At 36.2% G+C, this 12,425-nt stretch overlaps 1 protein-coding gene across 1 annotated transcript; it reads left to right on the forward strand.

The window, feature by feature from the left end:
• Positions 1 to 11,224: 11,224 nt before the first annotated feature.
• Positions 11,225 to 12,312, forward strand: LOC113330191 (probable LRR receptor-like serine/threonine-protein kinase At3g47570). The gene has a single exon (XM_026577036.1). The coding sequence runs from the start codon at positions 11,262 to 11,264 to the stop codon at positions 12,288 to 12,290; it is 1,029 nt and encodes a 342-aa protein (XP_026432821.1). The 5' UTR covers positions 11,225 to 11,261; the 3' UTR covers positions 12,291 to 12,312.
• Positions 12,313 to 12,425: the final 113 nt, after the last annotated feature.

Below are 12,425 nucleotides of genomic sequence, written 5' to 3' on the forward strand. Positions count from 1 at the left end.
TAGGATTTCGTCAGACATTTGAGTGAAACGCAGAGTTCCACAAATCTCCTCAAATCTCTCACGTGATGGTACGGGTTTTCATTTTCTACACCTCTAAAAACTGGAAGCATTTGTATTGTGCTCGATTTCAGCTCATAATGGCCATTGGCTTCGGGTAGCACAATACAAGATGGTTGACTAGTTCTAGTTGGGTACATATAATCCTTGAGTGTACGGGGTTCTCCCATTGTTTCTGATTGATCTGGACTGTCTACCTCAGAACTAAGGATTTCGATTGGATCGTCCGGGTTAATTCTAACGAGTCTGTTTGTTTGGTCTCTGTAGGTCACAATCATGTCCTAGCAGGTACCTCAACTAACATGTTGGTCAGAGCAGTCGGAAACAATTTTTGAACCACAAAAGGCCCAATATTTTGGTTTAAAATGGGTTTTGATGATTTGGTTTCACAATGGGTTTTGGTTTATAAAATGTAGAGCCCTAAATTTTTTTTTTTTTTTGTTTTATAAAGTTGGGAGCCTAATGGATGGGATATACACCTAAAGTCCAAATTAAAAGACAAGCCCACAAAAGATAAGAAAAAGAATAATCACAAACAATAAATACAAGCCCATAAAAGAAAAGAAAAAGAAAAAAGAGAAAATTAAAAATTATTACAGGCCCAAATAGAAAGAAAAGAAAATTGAAAATTATTACAAGCCCAGATTAATACTTAAACACAAGCCCAAATGAATTTAATGAGGCCCAGTTGGGTTATCTCATGGGTTAGGCCTACCTGAATAGCACAGCCCAGCTGTTCGGTTTTAGTTGCAAAAGCCCAGTTGGGCTTGGATCGTCCTACGCGCTTTGGTTTTTCTGAGGCCCAGTTGGGCTTTGATTCACTCTGCAGTTTACGCAGCTTACAGCCCAGATGGGCTTTTGTTCAGTTTCTGCACCTTCTTCAGCTTACAGCCCAGTTGGGCTTTTGGTTCAGCAAAGCTGCAAGTGCACCAGCAGCAGCAACAAACAGCAGAGAGGAGCAGCAGCTTGGGAGAGGCTAGCAGGTCAGAAGCACAGAGCAGCAGCAGCAGGAGAAGTAGGTTGGCAGGGAAAGAAAACTGCAGCAGCACAGCAGCTTGGCAGCCCAGTTCAGTAACAGGCTTAGCACAACAGCAGAAAGAGGAGCAGCACCACAGCACAGTTCAGTGACACACACAGCAGTTCAGTGAGCAGCAGCAGGAGCAGTTTAGGAGCAACCCACAAGAAAGAAAGATCAATTGCGCCGCAACCGAGTCCCCGGCAGCGGCGCCAAAAACTTGTTGCGACTAAGAAACGTAGTCCTAAAAATTCTACTGCAAGTGCACAGTGTCGGCAAGCAACACAGGGCAAGCACAGGTCAGTTCCACAGGGACAAGGGGGAGCAAGTGTGATCTTTCTTATTGTGACATTAAACAGAACTAATCATTAGCATTCAACAGAACTAATCATTAGCAGTTATTACTTCCCAATCATTACACAGAATTAGCATTTATTTCACTAACAACCATTAACAGAACAGGCATTAAATTCAACATTATCATTATTAACTGAGCTAGCATTAACTTCTCAATCATAACAGAACTAGCATTTATTAGACAGACTAACATTAATTTTCCACTAACATTAAACTTCCTGCATTGACTTCAGGTTAGCATCAAAATCAACACAGTATTTATTCCTAAAGCATTAATTACTAACACTAATCATTTACATTAACTAAACATTAACATTAATCATTAACCACTGACTAAACATTAATACTAGCATTTATTTCTGGAGAACTAATCATTAATCATTGATACCAATCATTCTCATTAACTGAGCAGACTTGGAGGCAGACATTACACTAATTCAATCATTGAGATTGAAGCAAAGTTACAAAGAACTGAAGATGAAACAGCAAATGAAAAGGGTAAAAATTCTGAACAGTAATAAGGATATGATGAATCAGGTGAATGAGAAACTAGAGTTTAAGAATTCACCTCTCAGCCCATACTAGCATGTGAACCAATGCACTACTCAGCTTCTTTAAGTGGATAGATTACCTCCAATCACTCAATCAAGGCAAGCATTAGTTGTCTGTTTAAAGCACAACTAATCAAAACACAATAACAAGCAATTTAGAGTCAGTGAACATACATAGGGGAATTCTAACTACCTAGGATGCTTGACATTCTAGGTGAAAGCAACATGTTGTTCAACACAAAAATTATATCCTACACAGTGATAATGATCATACATCAGTAGCAATAGACACACATTCTAATATTAAGGCTAAGGGTTTCATCTTAACCCCAGTTAAGATGCTTAGTTCATGATTAGAGAGCCTAACATGATACTAAGAGAGTTGGTGTACATAGAGAACATGCAACAGAGACAGAACACAGAACAAATCAAATTGATAGAGAAATTTTCACTGAAATGAAACTTGGGTCTCCCCTCTCCCTCCACAATATTACACAGTACCCCTTTTATATCAGACACTCAACCTAATGGTAAATCCCCAAAAACAGAAAATTAGGTTTTCTGAAAATACAAAAAAATTGGACTTACAAACTCCCAAAATCTGCTCGACCCATGCTGTCTTCTGCTATTTGCTGTGAATCACCCATACTTTCTTCTGCTATGAACTCAGTTACCATCACCCTACTTCTCTCATTTCAGAACCCTAACAGTGAGTAGAGTTAATGAAATGGGTGAAATAGGGGGATGGGCTTTGTTGTCTGTTGATGGAGATGGTGGTGTTGTCGGGTGTTTGTGGTGGTGGTGGAGCTCGAGGTCTGGTGGTGTTGCAGAGAGTTGCAGGTGATGGTGGTTCTGGAAGTGGTCGGGTGGAGGAAGATGAGATCGAGTTTTGGGAAGAAGGGGGTGTTTGGGTGGTAGTATAGGCTTTGGTGCTAGGGTGTGAGGCGGGATTATCTGAGTCGATGTTTGGCGAGCTGATCCGTAGGATGTGACGATGGTAGGTGGATCCGACGATGAGATGGGAGGCTATGGGTAGCGACCGTCGGATGGAGGAATACAACGAAATGGACGGCCCTAGATGGAGATCGGTGTTGCGATGTAAAGCGGGAGCTTCGGAGATTGATGTGCGATGATGGAGCGACCGTAGGATGCTGAGAGGCTTCAATCTGATGGCTGAAATCCGAGACGGGCTTGGGTAGTATAAATGGGTTTGAGAAAGGGTTTTGGGCTTTGGGTATGCCGGGCCCATAACTTCTTTAAGAACAATTCTTCCTTCTTGAGCCCATTTCTACCCTCTTGGTCTTGTGCACAACATTCTTCGCGGCTTCCTCGCGTAATTCCTCCCGGCTTTTTACTACTTTTCTGCTCTTTTTGCTCCGCAATTCATCCAGACTTTATTTATTACCTAAAAATATAAAATTAAGTAAGAAAAATATTTATTCTTGAAAGCAATGAAAATACAGAATATGGGATAAAATGTAGAATTAATGCGCAAAAGATGAGTTAAATGCCAACAAAAATATATATAAATATGCACTATTTATCACTCATCAGTGATAGATTTGAACATAAGAGTAGCAGAAAAAGAAACAGAGGTTTCGTGGAGGAGACAGAGGTGTTGCTGGTGGTGGTGACGGAGGTGTTGCTGCTGGTGTTCGTGGAGATCTATCTTTTTTGTTGCTGGTGATGATGGTGGTGGAGAGAAGGAGGCGGAAGAAAGAAGAAATGGGACAACAAGAAGAAGAAATAAAGATAAAAAGGGTATGTTTGGGTTTTTTAAAAATAATAAAAACTAAATTTACTCATTATTTGATTTGGGGTTTTTGTGCTACTTAAAATTGTTTTTATTTATTAAAAATAATATGGCTGGATTTTTCGTACCACCAATTTGGTCACCTTGGTTTTTTATAGCTTATTATGATATATAAAATCAAAAAAAAAAATACAAACAGTAAAAAAACCCGTTTTTTCTTTACAAAATGTTAACTTTTGTTTTCGAAAGTCAAAAAACAACCTCTAAAATAGTCTATAAAATTTTAAAGCATTTTAATTTTACCAATTTCTATAACTTGTACCAAACTTGTATACTAGATCACCGTTGCCACGGTAAGGAGGGCCGACCGAAGAAAAACAAAACACTGTTATGCGTGATGGTGTTATAAAACTAAAATTGATATGCATCCAATTTATGGCTGTTTACATGATTTCCCCCATTTTTTATGCATCTTTTGTGGTGGTTTGCATCAATTTTCCCCATATATTATGCATCTTTTGTGGTGCTTTGCATAATGGATAAATTTTAAAAGTATCAACACCGCCGAACATTTCGTGGAAACTCTAGATTTTATATTGTTATTTGTACTCGTTGTGTAGATGTTTTTAAAACCTTTCCAATGATAAAGAATTTGTAAAATTTCAAGGCACGGATTTTTAAGTATGTTATATTAAGATTTGGTTGCCAATTATACCCTTCAAAAATATTATACCTAAGGAATTATAATAATTAGGCTAAAGGGGGATATTTTGGGTTTTTCATGTCCCAAAGACTACCACCAAATTCAATTCCAATCTTTTTATCAAAATGGACATTTGTGTTAGTCTACATTTTACAAAAAAATGGTCATAAAAGGGACTCCCTCCTTCCGGTCGGCCGGCCCAATTACTGTAAAGGAACATTACTGGCTGCACGCGAATCAAGATAGGTATTATCCAATTGATTAACCTCGCAATCCTAAAATACTTCATTGGTAAACATAAATTAAGCTTGAAAGGTCAAACTCAGTACCTGGACGTCGATGAAGAAGTCACAATTAACAAGGGGTGTCTTTTATAAAATAAGGATATGCTGATGAATTCTATAAGCAAAGATAAGTTATGTAAAATAAATATTCCATATGTTAATTGTCTTAGGACTTCACATAATTATTAATATTTATTAATATATGGAGTTTATTAATACACGGAGGTGTAATAAAAAAATAAATCTTTTGCTAATTTCAAAGTGTGTAAAGGATAATGGATATTATGGATGCTTTCGTTAATCTTCCAAATGAGCAACAAGTCGTATATGCTTCAATCGAAAAACGATGTAATCACACAAGGAGTTAATTCTAATGATGATATTACAAAGATACCAAATGTTTCGTACCAAGAAGCTTTAAACATGCTCGACAAGTTTTAAATTTTTTTGCTTCAACAAGAAGGTGTTCTTAGTAACAAGGTTTTACGCATCCGCAAATCAGAAGATGCGATGATAATCCAAAAAGTTGCATTCATTTCTCAAATAACTATAGATAAGTATTTTGTTTCATGTTAATTTTGATTTTGATGTAACATGATATTTAATTAAGCTTTAAATAGTGACGATTATATTAATTTATGGAGGTAAATTCCTTATGACGGGACTAGATAAAACAATTAATATTAAAATATGGAGGTTGTTATTATTTATAGCTGGCCCAAATTGAGATTTTGATTTTTTTATTAATATATAGAGTTTACTAATATACGGAGTTTTTATTGTATCTCACAAGTACATTACTTCATCAGTGATCTATAAGTCATGTCTAGAGATGCTTCCTCTACTTCGGTATTCAATTTATTCATTGGTAAAACTACTGGAAGGACAACTTATGTAGATGAAAAAACTCTGAAAAAGGTTATTATGATGGTGTATTTGTTGATAGCCGATTCCTAGCTAAGTTTGGATGTCTACAAACTCTAAAAATTGTGATTCCAAACTTTTTGAGTTTTGTAATCATTGTAAAACAGTCGGCCATTTGGTCGCTGAATGCATAATTAAAAAAAGGGAAACAACTCAAAAAAGAAGTTGTAACTCCTATTAAGAGTACAAGTAGAACAAGTAAGAAGGTCAAGCCTATTAGCAGAACCTCTATATAAGAATATTCCATAAAGGAATAAACTCCATGTAAGAATAAAATTTTTTGGTCCCAACTTGGCTTAATCAATTTAAAAATTACCTCTATATAAGTATATTTGTATACAGTCCGATGGATATTCTTATATACAGGTTCTACTGTATTGTTTTTTTGACATTTGTAATCTTGGAAAGACTAATATTTCTGTACCACAGAAAATTTCGACTGATTCTAGTTTGGAGTCTACAAGTGATGGTGGCAGGGTGCAACAACCAATAGTTGAAAATATTATGATCTAGCATTTCTCAGATATTTTGATACTCCGTGTACGAAAGTAAAAGTAACTCAAGCCATAAACATTTTCTTTACACTTCCTATAGTAAACACCATTCTACTATATTATGATGGTGCATCAAGAGGAAACTCCGGTATTGTAGGCTTTGGTTTCATTAACAGAGATCATTCATGTCAGGATCCTCAAACTCGTCAACGTTATTAGACTAGTCAAGAGACGTATTAGCCTATAATAGTTCGATTAGTTAACACGAACGTTAATCATTAGAAATTAATCTAACAGTGATCTAGATAAGAAACTAGTATCATCGGTTAGTTGTCGAAAAGTTATGCGAAATGGACTACTCGAACGTGTCATTCGTATACGGGATGAAGATAATTTATCAATTTATTTTCAGAGGATAAAATAGTAATTTGGAATTTACGCTTGTGGATGCACGTGTCTAAGAGAGTGGGTGACTCATCAAATTGGCTCGGCCTTATCCTTCACTCGAGAAGATTAACTCGTTCTCTTTTTTCTATCTTCTTATCTTCTTCGTTCTTCTTCTTTCTGCTTCTCTTCTCTTTTTTCTTCCTCTGTCCTTTTTGTTCTGCGATGATTTGAGAGAATCATTTTTTGAAGCTATCTATTGGATGATCAAGATGGCGTAATTGTAATTTATGGAGAAAATCAATTGAAGATGGATTTAGTTTCGAGATAACCTGAGAAGAACGAGATCAGAGTTTGCTGTTTCTTTGGAGTTTAAGTGAGATTGATGATAGAATCGATCATTTGATGATGGGTTTTGTTTATTTAATACAAGGGATAAGATTGTATGGTTGTTAGGTTTTAAACAGAACAGTCGGGGTTGAATCTGAGAGTAGCAAGATTAGGGTTTATGGAGATGATTTAGGTTCTGAAGATTTAGAAGATAAGATATAGATCTATGGCTTGATGAACAATCACGGGTTGGTGTTCAATTGAAATGTTTAAGCGGATTCGGTGATGAATAGTAGAATTAGGGTTTCATGAGAACTGCAGATGAGATTGAGATGATGAAATTGATGTTTTAGGATGTCGAGTTGAGATGGGTTATGAGTGATTGGAGGGATTAGAGTGGAATTACAGATGAAGTTATGTTCAGGAGAATGAAATTGATGATGGTAATTGATCAACTAGGGCTACAGTAGAATTGTTTTGGTGAACCAGCGATTCAGAAGATGTTACTGCTTGGGTAAGCTTTTAATTGTTTAACTTTGATACTTTTGAGTTGAATTGCTAAGATTCGTTGAGGTTTATGTTTAGGATTGAATCTGAGTTTGAGATGATTAAAAAACGAAACAGTGACTGTAGTTGGAAGTGATATTGTAATAAAGAAATTGTTGAGTTTGAAGTAGAGTTGAAGTTGAGATAAATATGTTGTGCAATGATGCTGTTTAAAGAGGATTGAATTGAACTGTCATGGTTCTGTAATTGTTAATGATTTTGTGGGATTGATTTATGATGCAGTTCAGTGTGTATGTATTTGAGTTAAGAGAATGGATTACACATGCTGGAATTGTATATGGTGTTGTTGAACTGGTGGAGGTGCTGAGTTATTATGAACTGGGAATTGTTATGTTGCAGATAATGATGTTTGACTGAAGTTGTGTTGCTTTGAGTGAATATTTTGGGAATTGGATGGTGATGTTATGAGTTGATTCAATCTAAAGAAGGGGATTCCAGTTGGTGGAGAGAAGCTGTTCTGAGGTAATTATTCTTCTTAGTTAACTTAGTGATATTTTTATACTTTCATTACTGAGTTATGAGTTGTTAATTGATATAAGAATTGAGATAGAAGTATGTGTATGGAACTGGATGAGGAATTATGTTACAGTGGATGGTTGTTTGAGGCAGAAAAGAGATGGAGATGGTGAATATGGAGTTGGGTACTGTTGTAACTTGTTGAATGAGTGGTTGATTATTGAGGCTTTTGTGGAGTGGCAAGACTAGATTGAGTTGTAAGAGTAATAGGAGATTGATTATGACTCTAAAATGGAGTCTGGGTTGACAATTATGTGGTGGTGATGTTGGAGTCGTGGAGAATGTGAGTGGCTAGAGATAGTGGCATTGTCTGTGTGGCTGAGATTGCAGAACTGGAGTTTGTGGTACTGATGTTAATTCAGTTAGGGAATTAATCTTGCAGTTGAGATGCCGAGTTTTGGCAGTGAGGTTTTGTACTGAACTCAGTTGAATGAGATCGAGGAATAGATCGTTAGAGTTAATGGAAGTGATAATGATTCAGGTTGTAAGAGATGTTATGTGACTGAAGTTTTAGAAAGAGAATTAGATGACTGTGTTGAGGTGATATGAGTATAGCTTAAAGCTGCAAGTGCAGGTAGGCTGTGTTATCTTTGTAAATCAATTTTGAATTATATCTTGAATGGAATGAATTGTTGAAGTTACGGGGTTTAATAAATAGAGTCGAGGTTAGTCTGCACTGTAGGACTGCAATAGAATTGTTGCCAGTCAGTCTAGCTGACTCACCCGAATAAGTCTTAGTGACTGAGTTAACCCAGTCTTGACTTATTAGAATAGTTAGACTTCGACTTCACCAGAACCTGGACTCTGACCTCGACTTTAGACGTGGACCGTCAGTTGACCCGTGGACTATTAGTTTGACCGTTAGTTGACTCAGATGGACTGTAGCCTAGCTTAATGGGCCTGTTTAGTGAACTTGGGCTTATAGCCAGTTTTTCTATTGAGCATGTACTGGACCTATGTAGTCTGAATTAGCATTTGGTTCCTTGTACAAAGTTGTAGATGTTCTTAAGACTTAGCTAAAGAACTGTAGAATCATCTAATTCAATTAGTAAATCTTGGTTATGCTAAAGATAGATAATGGAAAGTTGTAAAGACATAAATGGGCTTAGAACTAGTAAATAGAACTATATGATTCTTGCATGAGCCATTTTGGATAGATTCTTAGACTTCTTGTGTGATTAACAATTAGTCTGTATTAACAACGATCAATTCAAAGGATGAACCAGTGGATCGTGGATCTCGAGGTAGGCGTGGCTTGTCATCAAAATAGGTGAGAATCCATATTTAACTCTTTTGTGATTATTGTTGTTTTCTTTACAATAGTTTATGTTTAACAAATTCATGCATTGTCTGGTTGTGCTTTCCATGCATTTTTTAACTTTGAATTACGAAAGTTCTGGTATTTCTTTTAATCTTTCCATTGCTTGGAAAGGAATTGTAATGCTTTATTTGTCTTTATGAATTGTTTGGAAAATGAGAATTTCCATATGTGGTATATATGATACTGCTCCTTCATTTATATCTACATGAATTCGAGCTTTTATGCAATCACTAGGTGCGGGACGAGTCACCATATAGCTATCTAGGTGCGGTACGAGTCACCAATATTATATATTGTTTGGAAGGAGTTAGTTCCATATACGTGATTGTTTACCTATGTGAAATTGGTTGCGTTTTAGTGTTTAGGGAAAACATGAATTGTTTTCCAAATCATTCCAATTGATTACTTGAAAGTTAAATGTTATTTTCCTACTGGGCACCCCTTTGAGGGATGATATGCTCACCCATTCCCACTTTCAGTTTTAGAGACAAATCAGAGTTGAGCAGCGAAAGCTTCAAGCGTTAAGTTCGTTAGATGGTTAACTTCGGATATGTTTATTATTTGCATATTATATTTGTAAACCAAATGACTATTTTATATGTATCATTTGAGAGGATTTCTTGTATATATATTTCTGAGCATGGCTAGTGTTGGTTAAGTTTTATAGCGTTTCTTAATTGAATGTTTAAGTAAATGATTTACATTTTAGACTTGGGAAAGAAAGTCTTGTAAAGCATCATCATTATCTCCTCGATCGAATGCCCATTAATCTCTCGCTCTCCTCCGAGAATTTTGCCTCAAAATGATTCTATTCTAAAACCTCCCCCAGCCTATTGAGGGTTCAGCTCTAAGAGTCTCGAGACTTATATGGTTCCAATAACAAAATTCTAGTGGATATTTGATTCGCGCCATTCTCCCCTCAATTTAGGAGTTCAAAAATTCTTGATGCCATATGAACTCAAGCAGCTCAAGCTAGGAGTTCAAAATTTCTTGATGCCATAATCAGGTTCTTCCTCAGCTGGGATGTACTATAAGCTAGTGGAGATTTAAACCATCAGAGTTTACATTCATTTATTCATGCTCTAGTCTTTCTTATATCATCTGCTTGTATATTTTTGTATCAACGACTCGAATCGTTAAGTACAAGTTTGAAAGTAAAGCTCCTTGACCGACTGAGCCAAGAGTGACATCCCCAAATTCTTTATATGGGTTCCTCGGCTTTGCGTGTTCATAGGGAATTCTTCCGTAATCTCCAGCTAATATATTAGTCGGCATTTTTATCAAATCTTATAAATTGAACGGCAATTCTATACGATAACGTTGCCAAGTGATGATGGTCATAGATGTTTACGTTTGTTGATTTCAACAAATTGACTATCGTTAATAACATCAAATGAAAAAGACATAATAATGGAGAGAAATGGTCTTCAATTTCTTACCTATTTTTGTTGGGGCATGCAGATAATATAATCGGTACCTTGTAGCAATCAAACTGCTCACTTTAATATGTTTCCTAAATCTCGACGTCTGGAGTAATCTAATTGGCACCATTAGACTCTAAATCGACATAAATTATTGGTGCCAAGCAAAAGGAGAATCAGAGTAAGGAAAAAAATACACAAATAATTTCGTCATCCACAAAGACAACAGGCCTACTCAGAGGTCCAACACCTCTTTTGGCACCATTAAATTTTTAGTCATTTGGACAAAATTAAGGTCATGTAATATAAGAAATTCCGGCCACATTGTCTATTTCTCTTTGATAGTGAATTTTTTGTTTTTGGCGGAAACGTTTAGGATTTCTTTCTAAAAGAAGAGCAAGAAGAGGTCTTTGATAGTGAATACAACCAGGGTCATTAATTAATTAATGAATTCTCCTTATAGAACACTCCTTTTAGGCACAACTAATTAGCTTATAGTATAACCCAACTAAGTTAGAACCTGATTATTACAATTTCTTTGTCAATTTTTAAAAGGGGACTTCAAATCTGTGCATGTTAGAGATATGAAGTCATTAGCGAACCATCAGAATTCTTTCAGCTTCAGAACTACACTATGCAGCCTTACTCTCATAATTTCTTATATGTCCATGAGTGTCAACTTCCTTGCTGCGATCAACGATGATAATAAATCAAGTGACAGACTGGCGCTAATTGCATTTAAGAAAGAAATAACTGAAGATCCACTCGGAACAGTGAGTTCTTGGGACGACAAGAATAATTCTCTTCATTTGTGCGAGTGGAGAGGTGTTACATGCAGCCGTCGTCATCCTAGTAGAGTCACCATGATTGATCTTCGGTCACAAAGTTTGAAAGGTTCCATATCTCCTCACATTGGAAACCTTAGCTTTCTTCAGGTCCTCTTCCTCCAGAACAACAACTTAAACGGAGAAATCCCAAAGCAAATTGGTCTTCTTATTCGACTGAAACAATTGGGTCTTACAAATAATTCTTTGGAAGGAGAAATTCCACACAATACTTCTCATTGCTCCAAACTCATATCCTTCAGTTTTTCTGGCAACCATCTTGTGGGAAGCATTCCAAGTGGATTAGGCTACTTACCTAATCTCAAAATGATGTGGCTTTCTTATAACAATCTTTCTGGAGAGATCCCAACTTCATTAGGTAACCTTTCATCAACTCTTACTCATCTTGCTCTTTTTAATAACAATTTGGAGGGAAGAATCCCAAACTCTCTAAGTCGATTAACAAACTTAAAATTACTGGTTCTAGAAATGAATAGGTTAACAGGTACTGTCCCTTCTTCACTCTACAATATCTCATCACTTGAAGTGTTTTCAGTGATGAATAATCAACTCCATGGTAGTATTCCTTTTGATATTGGTTCGACACTTCCAAATCTAATCTATTTTTCAGTTTCGGGAAATAATTTCACCGGAAACATTCCAAGTTCATTGTCCAATATGTCAAGGCTTGTCATGCTCCAATTCCAAATCAATAATTTGGTTGGTTCCATACCTTATAACTTTGGTAACTTAAAAAGTCTTGAATTTCTTGGATTAGGAGAAAATTAAACTTGGAAGTGGAGAAGCTAACGATCTAAACTTCATCCATTCTCTGGTCAATTGTACAAAGTTGAGGTTCTTAGATGTATCTAAGAATAATTTAGGGGGAGAGATACCAAACTCTATAGCCAATCTCACAACAAA

The sequence above is a fragment of the Papaver somniferum genome, unplaced genomic scaffold (assembly GCF_003573695.1).
Source record: "Papaver somniferum cultivar HN1 unplaced genomic scaffold, ASM357369v1 unplaced-scaffold_117, whole genome shotgun sequence".
NCBI lineage: Eukaryota > Viridiplantae > Streptophyta > Magnoliopsida > Ranunculales > Papaveraceae > Papaver > Papaver somniferum.